The sequence below is a fragment of the Rhinolophus ferrumequinum genome, chromosome X (assembly GCF_004115265.2).
Source record: "Rhinolophus ferrumequinum isolate MPI-CBG mRhiFer1 chromosome X, mRhiFer1_v1.p, whole genome shotgun sequence".
NCBI classification, from domain to species: domain Eukaryota; kingdom Metazoa; phylum Chordata; class Mammalia; order Chiroptera; family Rhinolophidae; genus Rhinolophus; species Rhinolophus ferrumequinum.
The window spans coordinates 41,393,254-41,414,422 of record NC_046284.1 but is presented as its reverse complement, the minus strand read 5'-3'; the positions used below and the strand labels follow the sequence as shown (position 1 = coordinate 41,414,422).

Genomic DNA, 21,169 nt, shown 5'->3' with positions numbered 1-21,169 from the left:
ACACACAACAACAAAAAGGAAGAAACAAGAGAAAGAAACAAGGGAGACACAGCCTTACCAGAAAACCTAAAGAATAGAATTGATAGGAAATCCTCACATATCAATAACCACCTTAAATGTAAAATGGACTGAACTCACCAAATAAAAAAGGCACAGAGTAGCAGATTGGATCAAAAAAAACTAACCCAAACCATATGCTATAGCCAAGAGACACATTTCAGCTACAAGGAACAAGCATAGACTCAAAGTTGAAAGGGTGGAAATTGGACTCACAAAAGCAAATGGTACCCAGAGAAAAAAATCAGGTGTAGCATAATGATATCAGATTGAAACAGACTACAGGGTGTGAAAAAGATAACAAGAGACAAAGATGGACATTTCATAATGGTTAAAGGGGACTATACAAACAGAAGACATAAAAAGTCATCAATATTGATGCTCCCAATCAGGGAAGCACCGAAATATACCAAGCAACTACTAACAGAACTAAGGGGAGGAAATTGACCAAAACACAATTATACTAGGGGGACCTAAATACATCACTGAACAGGCTATGGATAGATCATCCAAAACAGGAAAAAATAAATAACGAAATAGCAGCCCTAAATGACGCATTAGATGAAAGGACAAAAGTGACATATCTAGAGCACTTCATCCTAAAACATCAGACTATACATTCTTTCTAGTGTACATGAACCATCTCAAGGATAGACCATATATTGGACATAAAATCAGCCTCAGCAAATTAAGAAGATTGAAATCATACCAAAGCATATTCTCTGATCACAAGGCTTTGAAATTGGATATCAGCTGCAAAAAGAAAGCAGGAAAAAACACAAATATATGGAGATAAAACAACATACTTTTAAAGAAAGACTGTGTCAAAGAAGAAATTAGAGGAGAGATCAAAAGATACATAGAAACAAATGCAAATGAAAATACATCCTACCAAAATTTTTGGGATGCAGCGAAAGCAGTTTTAAGAGGGAAATTTATGTCATTAAGGCCTATCTCAAGAAACAAGAAAAATCCCAAAATAAATTAAACTCACTTACACCTTAAAGAACTAGAAAAAAACAAGAACAAAGTGAAAAGCCCAAGGTCAGCAGAAACAAAAGGAAATGGACAAAAATCACAGCAGAAACTGAATGAAATAGACAACCAAAAAGACAATAGAAAAAATTAATGTGACAAAGAGCTGGTTCTTTGAAAAAGATTAACAAAATGACAACCCTTGGCTAGACTCACTAAGATAAAAAAGAGAGAAGACACAATTAACAAAAAAAATCAGAATGAAAAAAGGGGGAAGTTATCACGGACAAACAACAGAATACAAAGGATCATCCAAAGAATACTATGAAGGACTATATGCCACCAAATTCAATAATCCCTAGAAGAAAACGTACAAGTTTTTTCTTAGATGAAGAAAAACCTATAGCCTTCAAAGGCTCTGAACGACCATGGAAGAACTGGAAAAAATTCTAAAACAGATGATCACCACTAAAGAAATTGAAAATCAGTATCCCAAAAAAACCTTCCCAAAAAGCAAAAAGTCCGGGACCAGATGGCTTCACCTAGTTGAATTCTACCAAACCTTCAAGAGGATCTAATTCCAACCTGCTCAAACTTCTTCTAAAATATTAAAGGAGAGACAGTTACCCCCAAACTTCATTTTATGAGGGCCCAACATTATCCTGATACCAAAAACCTGGTAAGGAACAACACAGGAAAAAAAAAAAAAAAAAAAAAACTACAGACCAATATCTCTGATGAATACAGATGCAAAAAATCCTAAACAAAAATTCTAAGCAAATCGAATACAAACAATGCATTAAAAAAGTCATTCATCACGAACCAAGTGGGGTTTCATCCCTGGGGCACAAGTGTGGTTCAACATCCGCAAATCTATCGATTGTGATAAAAATCACATAAACAAAATAAATGACAAAAAATATTATGATATATCAATTTGGATGCAGAAGAAAAAAAAGCATTTGACAAAAATTACAAACCATTCCATTTTGATTAAAAACACTTCATTAAAATAGGTATAGAAGGAAAAAATACCTTAACATAAATAAAAAGCCATGTATGTCAAAAACCCTCACTAATCTCATATTAATGGTGTGAAAATACTGAAGTCCTTTGCTCGTACGTTCAGGAAAACACGACAGGGGCTGTCCCCTATCACCTCTGCTTTTCAATATCGTGTTGGAAAGTCCTTGCCAGAGCAAATCAGGCAAAGAGAAAAGAAATAAAAGGGCATCCACATGAGGAATGAAGAAGTTAAATTATCACTCTTTGCAAGATGACATGATGCTATATATAGAAAACCTAAAGACTCCCACAAAAAAGCTATTTAGAACAAAATCAACGGAATACAGTAAAGTTGCTGGCTACAAAATCAACGTACAAAAGTCCATTGAATTCCTATATACTAACAATGAAATCTCAGAAAAAAGAAGAAAAAAGAAAAAAAAGAATTCCTTTTGCAATTGCAGCAAAAAAAAAAAAGAATAAATACCTAGGAATAAACTTAACTAAGAATGTGAAGGACCTATATGCTGAAAACTATAAGACATTTCTGAAAGAAATTGAAAAGAAGACTCAAAGAAATGGAAAGATGTTCCATGCTCATGGATTGGAAGAATCAACATAGTTAAAAATGGCCATGTTACGCAAAGCAATATACAGATTTAATGCAATTCCCCATCAAAATGTCAGTGGCATTTGTTAAAGAAATAGAAGAAAAAATCATGAGATTTCTTTTGGAACCACAAAGACCCCGAATAGCCAAAGCAACTGGAGGTATCACACTCCCTGACTTTAGCTTGCACTACAGGGCTACAATAATCAAAACAGCATGGTATTGGTAGAGAAAACACACACATAGACCAATGGAATAGAATTGAGAAACCCAAAGATAAAACCACATAAATATGGATAGATAATTTTTGACAAAGAAGCTAAAAACATACAATGGAGGAAAGACAGCCTGTTCAATAAATGGTGCTGGGAGAATTGGAAAGCCACGTGCAAAAAGAATGAAACTGGACTGCTATCTGTCACCATGTACCAAAAAATTAATTCAAAATGTATCAAAGACTTAAGCATAAGACCTGACACAATAAACTGCATTGAAAAAAACATAGGGACTGAACTTATGGATCTTGGGTTCAAAGAGCATTTTATGAATTTGACTCCAAAGGCATTGGAAGTAAAAGCTAAAAAAACAAAGGGGACTATATGAAACTTAAAAGCTTCTACACAAGCAAAAGAAACTATCGACAAAATAAAGAGGCAAACCAACTGAATGGGAGAAGATTTTTGCAAACAGTGCCTCCGATAAGGGGCTAATATTCAAAATATACAAGGAACTTATGAAACTCAACAACACAAAAAAAAACAGCCCAATTGAAAAATGGGCAGAGGACCTGAACCTGAAGAGACATTTCTCCAAAGAGGACATACAAATGGCAAATAGACATATGGAAAAATGGTCAACATCACTAATCATCAGAGAAATGCAAATAAAAACCTCAATGATATCAACTCACCCCAGTCAGAATGGCTATCATCAACAAGGACAAATAGTAACACGTGCTGGAGAGGCTGTGGAGAAAAAAGGAACCCTCATACACTGTTGGTGGGAATGCAGACTGTGTGCAGCCATTATGGAAGGCAGTGTGGAGGTTCCTCAAAAAAATTACGAAAATAGAATTACCATATGACCCAGCAATCCCTCTCCTGGGTATCTACCCAAAAAATCTGAAAACCTCTACACATAAAGACACATGTGCTCCAATGGTCATTGCAAGGTTTTTTACGGTGGCCAAGGCATGGAAAACAACCAAAATGTCCTTCGATAAGATGAATTTGATTAAAGAAGTTGTGTTATATATACACAATGGAATATTATTCGGCGGGGGTAAGAAAAGATGATATAGGAACATTTGTGACAACATGGATGGATCTTGAGAGTATAATGCTAAGCGAAATAAGTCAGACAGAAAAAGCAGAGAACCATATGATTTCACTGATATGTGATATATAACCAAAAACAACAAAAGAAAACGACAAACCAAATGAGAAACAAGAACTCATAGACACAGACAATAGTTTAGTGGTTACCAGAGGGGTAAGGGGGATGGGGGGTGGGAGATGAGGGTAAGGGGGATCAAAGATATGGTGATGGAAGGAGAGCTGACTCTGGTGGTGTGGAAACCACAATGGGATTTACAGATGATGTAATACAGAATTGTACACCTGAAATCTATGTAATTTTACTAACAATTGTCACTCCAATAAATTAAAAAAAAAAAGACTCAAAGCTTTCAATATATGCTGCTTAATATATAAAGGAACCAATCAGAGCATGCGTCCAGTGGTGGTGTCTTAATACTTTATAATCACATTCTATACTTTAAGCAAATGCAAATTCTGCTGCATGCTGCCCTTAAAAGGCAATTTTATTGTATACTGAATTGAAAGTAATCACTGATACAGTGTATGTAAAGCATCTGTAGGGTAAATACCAATGCATTTGCCACACAGTACTGCATTTTAAAATAGCTACCTTTATTGTCAGTAAAAATATAGGCAAAACATGGATTCAAACCTGCTTAACTTCATTGGAACTAGCTCAGTTGATTACAGAATAGGGTCTTATTCATAATGGGGGCCACTTACATTTCAAACCAAAGGTGATTTCTTCTCTAGCTATCTGCCAACCCCCAGCTATCCATTTTACAAAACACAGGCCTTTAATCACAAGGGAGGCCAGAATGAGGTTTAATGGCTTCATGTAACCAGTTGTTGCTACCAGAAAAAAATAAACAAACTTCCGGACACTTGTCCTACTGATGATGGATGGCACTTGGAAGATATATTTCCAAGGATCATGGTGGGCTGAAATGGGTGGCAATTAGCCCATAACTGATGCTTTCCTTTGAAAACATGTTCAGTAGGAATGCACATATTTTAAGTAACACATTCCATATGTGAATGAACAATTGAGATAACAGGAGATTGTATGGCTTACAGACATGAGAATATAATTTATAAAACTTAGTGCATATGTATACACTTTAAGCTGCCACATTATTAGTGTTTAGGCTCTTCATAAAAAATAGTTTTCACAATAAATTTGTTCATTTTCCAACTGTTGTACCCACCCAACTGTGTAATAAGGAAAAGAGAATGTGATGGGTCTCTATTATGTTTCCTATGGCAGATGATGGCTGGTATTTCAGGTTCCTGTTATCCTGTCATCCTAAAGCTCAAAAGCAGCATTAAGAATAGATCTTCATTAAAACAACAATCAAGATACATGATTTTAAAAGAAAGCTCAAGCTACTTTTATTCAATAAAAATTGTTAATGAGAATTTTGCATCAAGTTTGTTCTTATGAAGTTTTTCTGTACATGGAACATGGGGTACAACTGACTTAGAAGGGCCCCAGAGACCACCAGGCAGTACAAGTTAAGACAACAAGGTCACCCTCTTGTTCTGAGGTGCCAGTAAAATGCATAGGTAGGTAGGAGTCCAGAAAGATCCTCCAAATGTTACATCCACACATTCGTGAAAAGGTGGCTAACTTGAGATTTCTCACATAATCCTGAATTTTAAAAGTGACACCTATTAGAGATCTTCTGAAAAGGCTTAATCTATATTCTTTGTAAACATAATACACTGACATGGACTTCTTCCATCTCTTAGATGTAAAATATTAAAATATTTGCTAAAGCAAATCACCCTGGATTAAAAACTGAGCCAAAAGGGACTGCCTCTGGTGTGAATGGTCAGAGATGTTGTGTTAAGTTCAAAATAGTACTTAGCCATGAACTTCCACCTTTCCCCAAAACACATGATCCTAAAGAGATGGCTGACACAATGTGGAATGCATGACATTTGTCACCTTACAGAGCTAGCAAAATTTCTGGCAATGTGTTATAACTATGAAAGGAGTAAATGAAAGTTTTATTTTATTTATTTATTTGGATAGAAAGTAGCAGTCCTGAAGTTTCCTTCTACTATTTGAGGTTTTTTCCTTATGACTAAAGGGTGGTATGAATGAGAACTGCATTTTTATTTTCTATTTGGCATTCACTTGATCTCTGAGGACTAATATGTAGGATGCACTTCATTATTGAAAATGTCAAGACTGGCTGAAAAATCACATCACCTTCCCTCTTGTCTCTTCCCTCCCCGCATACAAAATAATTCCTTTGGAAGATAATTACAAATAACACAAGAATACTGTTACATAGGCCAGTCCTATACTCACAGAAGAAGAACCCTGTAAGATTATCCAAAACAGTCAATCTTATAGCAAGAGAAGTGAGGTTGATTTCTTGGGGTGGAGTAATGTTTCATGTGACTCTAAGGATCAGGAAAGGGAAAACCTTGGAAAAGGAACTGCTTGGGAGACATGATAGGAATTTAGAACCCTGGACAAATTACTTAAGCTAGGGACATTTTACAAAAAGACATGCTGTGAACCATGAAGTTGCCTTTTCTTAAAATGGGGCTTTTTGTATATAAGTGAATCCCAAAATAAGCATGGTATTTGGCAGAGTGGAAAGCTGTGTTGTATGATCTTAAAAAAGGTCATTTAAATTCACCAGGTGTCAGATTCCTCATCACTAAAATGAGGGAACAGGGCTATAGTATTGCTAAAGTTCCTTCTAGCCACTATGTCTCACAATGTAATATATCAGGCATACTCTTCTAGTAATCTGGTTTCTAACTAACACATCCCCAAGCCTCTACCCCCCACCCTTACCTAACACCCCACTCCCCTCACCTCCCACCGCACCTCTGAAAACTGATCTTAATGACACTGTCTGTGGATTTGTCACTTTAATGAAGGGCAGAGAAGTGACACAGTACAGGGACCTATGGCAATATGTAGCCTTTCTGTGGCCCTGGAAGCAGCCCTTGGGCAAAGCATGGAGTCATGGCCTCCTTGGTCCCTGCCCACATGTGCATTTCCTGCTGTTCTCCCAAAGTATTTCAAGATGCAGTCACTGGCCATGAGAAGAAGTAGCTGAAGACACTGCTGCAGCCCACCTCTCTGACTGCAGCATAGTACTTTGGGCTTCTGATGCTATTCCCTTGGAGGTGATAGTCAAATATGCTTTTTAAGATGTAAGCTAAGAATTTGGGAAAGCAAAATGAGTTATTTCAAAGTAGTCACCAGAAATTCAAGGCATTCAACCTGTCTCCAAAAATGCTTCTTGATTTTGCTAATGACTGGCAATGTGAGACTGGTGACACAGCCAGGGAATTTGTGCTGGAGAAGACATGGACACTAAGCACATTGGTCTCAGGAAAGGCAAGCGAGCTATTCATGGCTAGACACAGATCACAGAGGTCTGCATAGAAGCACCTCATGCACCTCTCTATCAAGGCCTCTGATGGTTTAACTCCTTAAGAGAGAGGAAGTTTCAGCTAATTTACTCCCCTAGCATCTGAAAGCAATATATTAATTATCCAAATGCATAAATTACTCCAAAGTGTGTGTGTGTGTGTGTGTATATATATATATATATATATATATATATATATATATGAATGTATGAACCTCCATGAGGGAACCAAAATAATCTACTCCCAAAGCCACCACTGAAATGAAGATAAACATAATCTGACACAGGGTAGCTGGGGAATTGGGAGGGAAAATTAGCTCCAGCATCGTTCCACACCCCAATACTCCCTACCTTTCCTCTGGCTTACATGGCTCCCCAAACTATTCCCTCTCATGAGCTCATAGCAAGAGCTCTCTCTGGATGCTGCCTAGATGGTAACTCTACAAAACAGCACCATGTGCAAATTTTCTCCATCTTCCCACTTCTGAACTACATGTTACACACTGTCTCCCAAACATACTGTGCTTTTCAATAAAAAAAAAGATCTGAAACACGGAAATGCTAAACAAATTTAAGCACATTGAAAACACTGATGTCCATCTACCAACAGTCCCAGGATTTGTATAAATCCAAACAATGACCTGTAGAGCACATTCTGATTAATCTGTCTTTAGAGGTACTCTCTAAGTGTACCAAATAGACTGGAGTTCATGTTATTACTTAAGTACTATATTGTTTCAATAAAAAGTCCTTTTAAAAAAACATCCCCCACAACCCTTGTCCTCACCCTCAAAATAAGAACAACAAAAGGGAAAAATAATTAAAAGCATTCTTGTTGATAAACCACAGCTCTTGATTAGGCCATTTAGATGAGATATTCCACCATCTCTGCATCAGGTTCTTGTCCCAGGATCTGAATGGCAGTTTTTCTTTCCAGAGTACTGAAGTGGAAAATAGGATCATCTAAACAAAAATAAGGGGTTAGAAAACACTTAGGGACAAGGTAAAAACACAGATTTCTAGAAATAGACAGCTTTAGAGCCCCTGTGAAGCCAACGGCCAGGTGAGACTTGCTTGCCACCCCACCTTGATCACCTGAGGAATTATTTACTTCTACTGGGATAATGGCCTTGACTCATCCTAATTACCATCCTTGTATAGGAGAACTTATTTACAAATTTGCCTTTATCTCTCCTGATTAATCCCCTTCAGAATATGAAAAACCTCCCCCCAAATGACCAACTGTGTCCAAACAGCAGGTGCCAACAAACAAATTTGTAATTGAGGGCAGAATCAAAAGCTATCTGGTACGGAGGATTATTTATTACCTGTCTTGTCTGGATTACAGGTCAGACTTGGTGTAGATATATGATGTGGCCCAGAAGCTACAGCTGGATTTGCAGGAGCCTCAGCCTGAGCCAAAGCTGGAGTTGGAGCTGGAGGTGGAGTAGCAGCTGTACCCGGAGCTGGAATTGGTGTCTGAGTCTGAGCAGGAACAGAAGCCTGAGCCGCTATTGAAGCCAGAGCTGGAGTGGAAGCTGGAGCTGGAACTGGAGCTGGAGCAGCTGGAGCAACCTGAACCACAGCAGTAGCAATAGGAGCAATAACAGTAGCAGCAACAGCAGAGGCAGCGGCTGGAATCTGAGCAGCAGCAGCTGGAGAAACAGCGGCAGCAAGAGAAGCAGCAGGAATTGCTGGAGATGGGACAGCAGCAGCAGCTGGAGCAGCAGAAGCAACAGCAACTGGAGCAGCAGCTACCATGGTGGTAGTATTGGTGGCCGCAGTGGCAGTGTTGGCAGTAATGGCAATAGCAGTGGAAGCAGCAGCAACTGGAGCAGGAACAGAGACTGGAGCAACAGCTGCAGTTTTGTTCGGTTCCATTCCCCGTTCAGTTTGGGTGCTGCAGTCTCGGCTGCCTGTCTTAGAGTGAGCTGAAAGCAGGGGTGTTGAGGGCAGCACAGGTGAGGGTGTGGAAGGGACAGACTCCACACGGTAGTCTCCACCCAGGAGAATACCTACAAAGGAAAGAGGGAAAGAGGTTAGAAAACTATAGGTTATTCAAATACTGCCATTTCAGTACCTCTTCTTCCTTGTAGGAGGTTCTGGAAAAATATGAATGGGTCTAAATTATTTACTGTATCCTCCAGTGAACCAGGAATCACTTTGTCAGGCACATCCCATCATGGGCAAAAGTTTCTTTCAGACTTGGCAGATCCCTTCTGGTCCTCATTCTTCAACCCCCAGCATATCGTATTAAACCTTTAAGTGTCCTGGTATATGTTTTGATTTATTTTCCAATAGTGATTGATTTCCGCCAAGTTGTCAGAATGCTTCTACTTGGTTCCACTTATAACCAACACCATCCATTACAGACAGCTGGAAAGGATCGGTGGATGAAGTCTATGATTACAGATGGGTATGGTAATAGTGTAAACTAAGGTTCTAATCATGACCATGGTCCCCAAAATGCTTATTCTAACCAAAGGATGCTAAAAGTGTCAGAAAACCAAGAAAAGTATTAAAAGCAACAAAAAGCTAAAATTAAAATACACCGGGGTGCCAAAAAAAAAAAAAAAAGAAGAAAAATGTATACAAGTGGACACTTTGGTCAGCATTGCTCAAGCAGTAAGTAGTTCACCGTAATCAGAAGTGTCTGGATGTAATCACTTTGAGCACCTCTTGTAATTGCAGAAGTCCAAAAGTGACTTGTATTCATCTTATGTTACGGTATACATTACAATTTTATATATTTTTTTCTCCCTTCTTAAAATGTGTATACATTTTTTCACACCCTCTGTATATAGCTTGCCTCCTCAAGTCCTAACAATGTGCCTCATGGTATCTACAGTACTTCTGGGTTTTGATTACAAGGGAAGGAATGGACAGGGAAGAAATGAAAAGGTACATTGTGTTGTTACCTCAGAACATTCTGGTAACAAAAATCTGCCACACAGCTTCATTTTAGCTTAACTAGAACTCTGAGTCCTCCAATTTTATGGTAGAAACGAACATAGGAAAAGATGGAATTTTGAAATTTTGAATGGCATGAGGCTGCATGGGCTTTGGACACAGGCAAAAGGCCCCACATGGTGAAGGCCAAATCTGAGAATATTTTAGAGAAATCAAGTTATTTTCTTCCGACCCAAATAGAACTCAGGATTCTTATCTTCTAAGGCCGTGACTTCAACCAGTGTGCTCTCAATGAGACTTCACAGTGCGGAGGAGCTCCTGATACACAGCTAGCCTCTCAGAAGGACAATAACCCTACCTGCTATACCTTCTTCTCTAGCATCTGGACTATCACTCCTTTTCCTTGCTATGTGGGCATGTGTCTAAGTCGGGGCTCTCTTTAAAACATGTCATTTTAGTCTTCTTTATTTATTGTCATTACCTAGGCTCCCCTTCCAACTCTTGTCATCCCGCTTCTCTTCCATGATGGGAGTGCCAGTCAGGGTGGAACAATGGGAAAGCAAGCCTGATCCAGCATTGGATATGGACATCAGAGACTTTGCCGGCCGCATGGATGACAGCTGCTCAGTCTTACTCGGCTCCTTCCGGGAACGCTGCTGGAGTACTTTGATCATGGCATCCTTCTCAATAATCTGGGCATGGAGGGTCTTAATCCTAGAAGCCAAAGACAAAGAACATAAAGATCTAATTTCCACCTCCATGCACTGGACTCACTGCCTACATGGACTTGAGCTTCCATTATCTTTTGGACTAGAGGGGTAGTCTAGTTATTTCTGAGTTGTAAGACAAAAGACAGTGTGCTACGTTTTATTGTTTTGTTTCAGTTTTAAGTTTTGTGGGGTGATAATTGTTAGTAAAATTACATATATTTCAGGTGTACAATTCTGCATTACATCATCTATAAATCCCACTGTGTGTTCGCCACCCAGAGTCAGTTCTCCTTCCATCACCATATATTCCACCACCATATATTTGATCCCCTTTACCCTTGTCTCCCACCCCTCTACCCCCTTACCCTCTGGTAACCACTAAACTATTGTCTGTGTCTATGAGTTTTTGTTTCTCATTTGTTTGCCTTGCTCTTTTGTTGTTTTTGGTTTATATACCACATATCAGTGAAATCATATGGTTCTCTGCTTTTTCTGTCTGAATTATTTCGCTTAGCGTTATACTCTTAAGATCCATCCAAGATCCACCATTTGTTGTCACAAATGGTCCTATTTCATCTTTTCTTACTGCTGATTTGTATTCCATTGTATATATATACCACAACTTCTTTATCCATTCATCTATCGAAGGACATTTTGGTTGTTTCCATGTCTTGACCACCACAAACAAAGCTGCAATGAACATTGGAGCACACATGTCTTTATGGATAAATGTTTTCAGATTTTTTGGGTAGATACCCAGGAGAAAGATTGCTGGGTCATAAGGTAATTCTATTTGTAATTTTTTGAGGAACCTCCACACTGCCTTCCATAGCGGCTGTACCAGTCTGCATTCCCACCAACAGTGTATGAGGGTTCCTTTTTCTCCACAGCCTCTCCAACACTTGTTACTATTTGTCTTGTTGATGATAGCCATTCTGACTGGGGTGAGGTGATATCTCATTGTGGTTTTTATTTGTATTTCTCTGATGATTAGTGATATTGAGCATTCTTTCATATGTCTATTTGCCATTTGTATGTCCTCTTTGGAGAAATGTCTCTTCAGGTCCTCTGCCCATTTTTCATTTGGATTGTCTGTTTTTTTGCTGTTGAGTTTCATGAGTTCCTTGTATATTTTGGATATTAGCCCCTTATCGGAGGCACTGTTTGCAAAAATCTTCTCCCATTCAGTTGGTTGCCTCTTTATTTTGTCGATGGTTTCTTTTTGCTGTGCAGAATCTTTTAAGTTTCATATAGTCCCATTCACTTATTTTAGCTTTTATTTCCCTTGCCTTTGGAGTCAAATTCATAAAATGCTCTTTGAACGAAAGGTCCATAAACCTATGTTTTCTTCTATGCAGTTTATTGTTTCAAGTGTTATGCTTAAGTCTTTGATCAATTTTGAATTAATTTTGGTACATGGTGACAGATAGCAGTCCAGTTTCATTCTTTTGCACGTGGCTATCCAATTCTGCCAGCACGATTTATTGAAGAGACTGTCTTTTCTCCATTGTATGTTTTTTGCTTCTTTGTCAAAAATTATCTGTCCATATTTATGTGGTTTTATTTCTGCATGCTCAATTCTATTCCATTGGTCTATGTCTCTGTTTTTCTGCCAATACCATGCATTTTTTGATTATTGTAGCTCAGTAGTACAAACTAAAGTCAGGGAGCATGATACCTCAGTATTGTTCTTTTTTCTTAAGATTGCTTTGGCTATTCGGGGTCTTTTGTGGGTACAAACAAATCTGATGATTTTTTGCTCTATTTCTTTTAAAAATGCCATTGGGATTTTGATGGGGATTGCATTAAATCTGTATATTGCTTTGAGTAATATGGCCATTTTAACTACGTTGATTCTTCCAATCCATGAGCACGGAACGTCTTTCCATTTCTTTGTGTCTTCTTCAATTTCTTTCAAAAATGTCTTATACTTTTCAGCATATAAGTCTTTCACATCCTAGGTTAAGTTTATTCCTAGGTATTTTATTCTTTTTGCTGCAGTTGCAAAAGGAATTGTTTTTTGTATTTCTTTTCCTGAGATTTCATTGTTAGTATATAGGAATGCAATGGACTTTTGTACATCGATTTTGTAGCCAGCAACTTTACTGTATTTGTTGATTGTTTCTAATACTTTTTTTGGTGGAGTCTTTAGGGTTTTCTATATATAGCATCATGTCATCTGCAAAGAGTGATAATTTAACTTCTTCATTCCCAATGTGGATGCTTTTTATTTCTTTCTCTTGCCCGATTGCTCTGGCAAGGACTTCCAGCACTATGTTGAAAAGCAGAGGTGATAGGGCACAGCCCTGTCATGCTCCTGAACGTAGAGCAAACGGCTTCAGTTTTTCACCATTAATTATGAGGTTAGCTGAGGGTTTGTCATATATGGCCTTTATGATGTTAAGGTATTTTCCTTCTATATCTATTTTATTAAGTATTTTAATCATAAATGGATGTTGTATCTTTTCAAATGCTTTTTTCTGCATCAACTGACATAATCATACGATTTCTGTCCTTTATTTTGTTTATGTGATGTATCACATTGATGGATTTGCGGATGTTGAACCATCCTTGTGCCCTGGGGATACACCTCACTTGGTCGTGATGAATAATCTTTTTAATATGTTGTTGTATTCGATTTGCTAGAATTTTGTTTTGGATTTTTGCATCTGTATTCATCAGAGGTATTGGTCTGTAGGTTTCTTTTTTTGTGTTGTCCTTACCAGGTTTTGGTATCAGGGTAATGTTGGCCTCATAAAATGAGTTGGGGAGTACTATCTCTTCTTCAATTTTTTGGAAGAATTTGAGCAGGATTGGTATTAGTTCCTCTTTAAAGGTTTGGTAGAATTCACTAGTGAAGCCATCTGGTCCCAGATTTTTGCTTTTGGGAAGGTTTTGGGTGACTGATTCAATTTCGTTATTGGTGATAGGTCTGTTTAGATTTTCCAGTTTTTCATGGTTCAGCCTAGGAAGGCTATATGTGTCTAAGAACTTGTCCATTTCTTCTAGGTTATTGAATTTGGTGGCATATAGTCCTTCATAGTATTCTTGGATGATCCTTTGTATTTCTGTGGTGTCCGTGATAACTTGCCCTTTTTCATTTCTGATTTTGTTAATTAATGTCTTCTCTCTTTTTATCTCAGTGAGTCTAGCCAAGGGTTTGTCAATTTTGTTAATCTTTTCAAAGAACCAGCTCTGTTATGTGGGGTGGCCTGCAGGGTCTTAACTCCCGCTCCCCACATAAGAACGCAGGACATGGTGAGGCCAAAAAGGAACACCCACGGAGCTATAGATGGGGAAGTCATACCATTATATTCTCACTGGAGGCTGGATTCACACGACGTGTGACCTGCTGTCCTCTTTTCTGCAAACCGACCGACTTCCCTCGACTCTGCCGTGCAATCTTTGCTTGCCAGTCACCATCTTCTTCCTAGTCCCCATTTTTCTGCTAGTGTAGCCACGGCAGTTATATTAGTGGCCAATGGGTAACTGGTTACATCTGACAGCCAACTACCCTCAGCTGATGGCCATCGAATCACTGTTGATGGCCATTTACTACCCGAGTGAGCACCTTTCCACGTGAGGGCAAGAGTATGGAAACTGCATTCCTGGCTCTGCCTGTACACTCCACCTTTACAGGGTCTCGACTCACAAGTTATGTGACAAGCGTCTTCCGCAAGAAGCCCTGTGCGAGGAGTCTGGAGGTGAATGCAATATCCTTCCAGGCTCTCTGGGCACAGCCAGGGTTTCTCAGGGCACCACCAGTCCTTCTGGGCACAGCCAGACTTCCTGGGCTTCTTAGGGTACCACCAGTCTCCCGGAAACAGCCAGGGTTTCTCAGGGCACTGGCACTCTAGCCAGACTTCCTGGACTCAGCCAGGGCCCTCAGGGTACCACCAGTCTTTCTGGGCACAGCCAGTCTTCCTGGGCACAGGGAGTCTTTCTCACATATTCTCCATGGCAGCTAGTCGAGACAAAAGAAAACATCTGCCAGTTCCACTACATGGTGGTACATTCCCAAGCAAGCAGTCAAGCTGTCCATTAAATTAGGGATGGAGCTCATTCCCCATAATCCACAGTCATTCGCCAGAGCTGTGCATTAGCCTTGCAATTTGTGCCGTCTTCAGAGGGCGAGGGCTCCAAGTCCTCCACAACCTAGGGGAGAGGGCCTCAGTAAGCACTTCATAACCCACAGGGCCGCAATGTACTTTGCTTTCTCTGGTCTTTGCTGGTTGGGGAACCGTCCACGTCTTCCCTCCCCTCCATTGGGGTCCAGCTCCTGAGAACAGTCGCCACTGGACACCACACACTGTGTGGGGTCCACACGTCCTCCTGCCCAGAGTCAGACTCCATTCCTACATAGTTGGAATCCTGCTCTCTGTGCCAGGTGTCTGAGTGGGTGGTGGCCTCAGTGTATAATGTCCACAATCCTCAGAGCCTACAGCAGAAGCAGATCAACAAAAGGAAGACAACACCTTCCATGTCCAAGAGGGAGGTGTGCCATATGGTGGCTCAAGTCTCCCAGGCAGACCGTGCCTCCCGCTCGCGGCGTCGCTCCTTGCGGGCCTCCCGAAACTGAACTTTTGTACGCATAAAGTGCTCCACCATCCTTCAGTGAGTTTCACCCGGCACCATACCCTGCTCGCTGAGGCATTTGTCATGCGAGGCAGCCTGCGGGGTCTCAGCTCCCGCTCCCCACACAAGAACACAGGATAAGGTGAGGCCAAAAAGGAACACCCACGGAGCCATAGATTGGGGAGTCATAGCATTATATTCTCACTGGAGGCTGGATTCACACGACATGCAACCTGCTGTCCGCTTTTCTGCCAACCAACTGACTCCCCTCGACTCCGCCTTGCAATCCGCGCTTGCCAGTCACCATCTTCTTGCTAGCCCTCATTTTTCTGCTAGTGAAGCCACGGCAGTTATATTAGTGGCCAATGGGTCACTGGTTACAACTGACGGCCAACTAGCCACAGCTGATGGCAATCCAATCACAGTTGATGGCCATTTACTACCCGAGTGAACACCTTTCCACGTCAGGGTGACAGTCTGGAAACTGCACTCCTGGTTCTGTTCCCACAAGCTCTTCGTCACATTAATTTTTTCTATTGACTTTCGGTTCTCTATTTCATTTAGTTTTGCTTTGATTTTTGCTATTTCCTTTCTTCTGCTGACCTTGGGTTCCATTTGTTCTTCTTTTTCTACTTCTTTAAGGTGTAACGCGAGGTTATTTATTTGGTATTTTTCTTGTTTCTTGAGATAGGCCTGTAATGATGTAAATTTCCCTCTTAAAACTGCTTAAGCTGCATCTCAAAAATTTTGGTTAGGATGTATTTTCATTGTCATTTGTTTCTATGTATCTTTTGACCTCTCCTCTAATTTCTTCTGTGACCCGGTCGTTCTTTAAAAGTATATTGTTTAATCTCTATGTATTTGTGGTTTTTTCTGCTTTCTTTTTGCACTTGATATCCAATTTCAAAGCCTTGTAATCAGAGAATATGCTTGCTATGATTTCAATCTTCTTAAATTTGCTGAGGCTGATTTTGTGTCCCAATATATGGTCTATCCTTGAGAATGTTCCATGTACACTAGAAAAAAAATATATAGTCTGATGTTTTAGGATGAAGTGCTCTATATATGTCAATTATATCCATTTCATCTAATGTGTCATTTAGGGATGCTATTCCGTTGTTTTTTTTTCTGTTTCGATATCTATCCATAGCTGTCAATGATGTATTTAAGTCCCTTAGTATAATAGTGTTTTGGTCACTTTCTCCCTTTAGTTCTGTTAGTAGTTGCTTGGTATATTTTGGTGCTCCCTGATTGGGGGCATCAATATTGATGACTGTTATGTCTTTTTGTTGTATAATCCTCTTTACCATTATGAAATGTCCATCTTTGTCTCTTGTTACCTTTTTCACCCTGAAGTCTGTTTCATCTGGTATCAGTATGACTACACCTGATTTTCTCTGGGTACCTTTGCTTGGAGTGTCAATTTCCACCCTTTCACTTTGAGTCTATGCTTGTCCTTGTAGCTGAGATGTGTCTCTTGGAGACAGCATATGGTTGGGTTTAGTTTTTTGATCCAATCTGCTACTCTGTGTCTTTTTATTGGTGAGTTCAGTCCATTTACATTTACATTGATTATTGATATGTGAGGATTTCCTGTCATTCTATCTTTAGTTTCCTGGTAAGGCTGTGTCTCCATTGTTGCTTTTCCTTTTTGTTGTTGTCCATTATTTCTGTGTGGTGCTATTCTATGATGTTTTCCTCTGTTTCTTCTTTTATTACAGTATATATTTCAGTTCTGGATTTTTTTTTTTTTGAGTGCTTACCCTTAAGTTTATGTAAAAGAAAGTTTGATATTTAGATTATTCCATTTTCTTCAGCACGCTTACTTTCTGCATTCCCATATTCCAGTTCAGGCCTTTACTCTCCCCGGTTTTATGTTTTGGTTGCCACAAATTTTCCCTGTTGACGGTTGTCTAATAGCCTTCTTTAGTATTTCTGGTAGTACAGGTCGTGTATTAGATAATTCCCTCAGCTTCTGTATGTCTGGAAATGTTTTTATTCCTCCTTCATATCTAAAGGATATCTTTGCTGGATATATTATTCGTGGCGCATAATTTCTCTCTTTCAATAGTTTGAATATTTGGTTCCACTCCCTCCTGCCTTGTAGAGTTTCTGCTGCAAAATCTGATGATAATCTAATGGGCTTTCCTTTGTGGGTTACCGTCTTCTTTTCCCTGGCTGCCTTGAGGATTCTTTCTTTGTCGTTGATTTTAGACAGCTTCAATACAATGTGCCTTGGAGAAGGCCTGTTGGGATTGAGGTAATTAGGTGTTCTATTTGCTTTTTGGATTTGAGGATCCAGTTTTGTCCACAAGTTTGGGAACTTCTCATCAACAATTTGTTTGAATATATTCTATGTTCCCTTCTCTCTTTCCTCTCCTTCTGATATGCCCATTATTCTTATATTGCTCTTTCTGATGGAGTCACAAAATTCCTGTAGAGTTCTTTCATTTCTTTTAAGTCTCCAGTCTCTTTCTTCTTCCATCGTGTCATTTCCAGGTTGCTAACTTCGATGTCACTGATTCTTTCCTCTATTTGGTCAACTCTACTACCTAAGCCGGCTATGTCATTCTTCATTTCTTCTATTGAGTTCTTAATCTCCAGAAATTCTATTTGGTTCTTTTTTAAAATTTAAATCTCTTTCGTAAAATGCTCATGTTGTTCTTTGATTGTGTTTCTGCGTTCATTAAACTTCCTTTCTGTGTTTTCTTGCATCTCGTTGAGTTTTTTCAGAACTGCAATCTTGAATTCTCTGTCATTTAAGTTACATATTTCCTTATCTTTAAGTTCCTTTTTCTGGAGACTTTTCACTTTCTTTCTGAACTGTCTTGTTGCCTTGGTTATTAATGGCAATTACTGATTTATTATTTCTCTTCCTAGACATCTACAGGAGTGGCTTTTGCAACAGGTTGATAGGAAGATCTTTCTTTTGATTTCCAGTACTTGTTGGTAGAATGTTTTATTTTCTCTCCGACTGCAGCCTTTTTCTCTCTCTGACACTGTAGTGATATGTTTTCTCTGCACTACTGCAGCTTCTCACACAATGGGGGGATTCCCTTGGAGATGGGCTTCTCTTCTGTTGACACTTCGCCCAGGGCACAGGACGCAGTGTCCGTGTGCGTATGCGGAGAGCTTTTGAAGTTCCAAAGCTCTTCCTGCACCAGATTCAGAGCCCGTGTGTTTCAGCAGCTCTGTTTATTCTTGCAGGGATCCGCCCAGATAGGTGGGGTCGGGGGCAGGGTGAGTTGTGAGAGGCGGCCCAGAGCAATGGCGGCGATCACCACCACAGCCTGTCCTGCTTCCACAGCTCCCTCCCCTCTGCTGTAACTAGTTGAGCTGCGAATCTGTGTCTGTGTTCCACAGTTCTCCGAACAGCAAATATTCTGTTCTTTTGATCTGACACTGCTAATGTTCCGCTTGTATCACCGGGCAGGTGGGGGCCAGGCGAGCTGACAGAGGGTAGGGAGGGGGCGACTAGTCTCGGTGCTTAAGTCTTCCATTCTCTGCTCGGCAGTGAGGGCTTAAACCACTGTTTTCAGCCTTCTTCCCTCAGTCTTTGCTCCAAGGTCTGTGCCATGAGCTTTGAGCTCAGCCATGTTTTATGCTGTCCCCTCAGCCCTGTGGGCCATAAATGGAGCCCTAGGAGTCTGAGCTCTTCCTTCTCCCGCAGCTGCGGTAGTTCCGGGATGCAGCATGCTCAGAGCACTGAGTTAGGTCTGTGTCCTGCGCCCGCCGGGCTCCATCTCTACACTTCTCCCTTCCCTCGTCCCCTGCTCGCGCCATTTGCCCACCTTTAGGTGAATTCAATTGTGGGCCTCTTCATCTTCCCTGTCTGCTGTGCAGGGAGTCCTTTGCGGAGTTATAGTTGTTCGATTTGTTGTAAATTCCAGGGGAGATTTACAGAGCTTCACCTCACACCGCCATTTTGATGACGTCTATCCCATTTTTTTTTTATAATGGTAATTGTTGATTAATTAAGAGTCATGTGTTTTTTTTTTAAGATTTTATTTTTTATTTTTATTGGGGAAGGAGAACAGGACTTTATTGGGGAACAGTGTGTATTTCCAGGATTTTTTCCCAGTCAAGTTGTTGTCCTTTCAATCATAGTTATGGAGGGTACAGTTCACCTCCAGGTCCAATTGCCGTTGTTAGTTGCAGGAGGCATAGCCCACCATCCCTTGTGGGAGTTGAGGAGTCGAACTGGTAACCTTTTGGTTGAGAGTCCGCACTCCAACCATCTGAGCCATCTGGGAGCTCAGTGGCAGCTCAGCTCAACGTGCCATGTTCAATCTTAATTGTAGGGGGTAGAGCCCACCATCCCTTGTGGGAGTCGAGAAGTCTAATCAGTAACCTTGTGGTTGAGAGCCCACGCTCCAACCAACTGAATCATCTGGGAGTTCAGCGGCAGCTCAGCTCAAGGTGCGGTGTTCAATCTTAGCTGCAGGGTGGAGCCCACCATCCCTTGTGGGAGTCGTGGAGTCAAACTGGCAATCTTGTGGTTAAGAGCCCACTGGCCCATGTCGGAATCGAACCAGCAGCCTTCGGCATTAGGAGCACAGAGCTCCAACCATCTGAGCCACCGGGACGGCCCTGTGCTACATTTTTTTAAAATGCCATTCTGCCCAGCCAAATGGATAGAGCAGAGCATCCAGGAGTTATTGCTTAAACTTTAGGAAGCCAAAGTAAAAAATTGGTGAAAAGAAAGACCATATATGAGACTAAACCAATGTAGTAGATGCTCTAGTGAAGAATCTGAGTCCACAGAAACAATGTAGTCAGTGAGAAGATGAGATCTTCTATTAATGGGCCACAACCTTCAGGTAATAAATAAATGATCATGAGTTTATAAGAGACATGAGGTGCAGCATGAACGGACGTTCTTTTACCGAGCATTCTGCTGTATAACAGGGTTGAGGTGCAGTGCTAGAAAGAATACCCCAGTGTGAAAATATCAGCAATTTAGTTCTGGCAGAGGGCAGATGGAAAGCAATTACCATTGCCAATGGGGAAAGCAACACTACTTGGAATTCCACAGTAAGTGGGAATGATCAAGATAAAAATCATTGCATCTCAAATCCTAAGTAACAGGCTGGCAGGGATGCAGAGGTGGGGAGAGGCTACATTATCAGGTTTCCCAGTTGTGAATGAAGATGCTTGCCCTTCACTAATGACCTATCTGGTCTCCATAGCAACTTCTCAGATTCACCAGGGTCCAGGTCAACATTTTACCTGCCCTCCATGTCAAGGCAACGCTTGTTGGCCATCAAGATTTCTTCCTCCTCCTTCTGGATGCGAGCTTCTAGAGCTGTGTCATAACTAGTGTTAGGAGAGTGGCTTACGGCTGTTGTGTCCCTGGGAAGAAAAACAGCAGTACTGATAATGGAAGGGCAGCAAAAATCAATGAATCCTATCTCCTTCCTACATCAAAGGTATTCCTGGGAAAGCCCTAAGCTGAAATCAAACTCATTAGGAATGGTTGGTTTCTCGGAGACTTACTGATAAAAGCCTCCAAGATAGGAAAGTTCAGCTTTCAGAGCTAGAGGAGGTTAGTGGCATGGAAATAACTGCAAATGTCAGTAAGGGATTTTCTGAGAAGTGCATGGG

The 21,169-nt window shown here is 40.4% G+C and overlaps 1 protein-coding gene across 3 annotated transcripts in view; it reads right to left on the bottom strand.

The window, feature by feature from the left end:
• Nucleotides 1-6,825: 6,825 nt before the first annotated feature.
• Nucleotides 6,826-21,169, bottom strand: part of AMOT (angiomotin) — a 116,555-nt gene continuing 102,211 nt past the window's right edge. For all 3 annotated transcript variants that reach the window (XM_033119389.1, XM_033119368.1, XM_033119378.1), the window contains 4 exons: nt 20,795-20,917; nt 10,762-10,994; nt 8,699-9,385; nt 6,826-8,333 (listed from right to left, as the gene is read on the bottom strand). In XM_033119389.1, the coding sequence (XP_032975280.1) occupies nt 8,236-8,333; nt 8,699-9,385; nt 10,762-10,994; nt 20,795-20,917 (1,141 nt within the window). In that variant the 3' untranslated portion in view covers nt 6,826-8,235. The remainder of the gene's footprint in view (nt 8,334-8,698; nt 9,386-10,761; nt 10,995-20,794; nt 20,918-21,169) is intronic.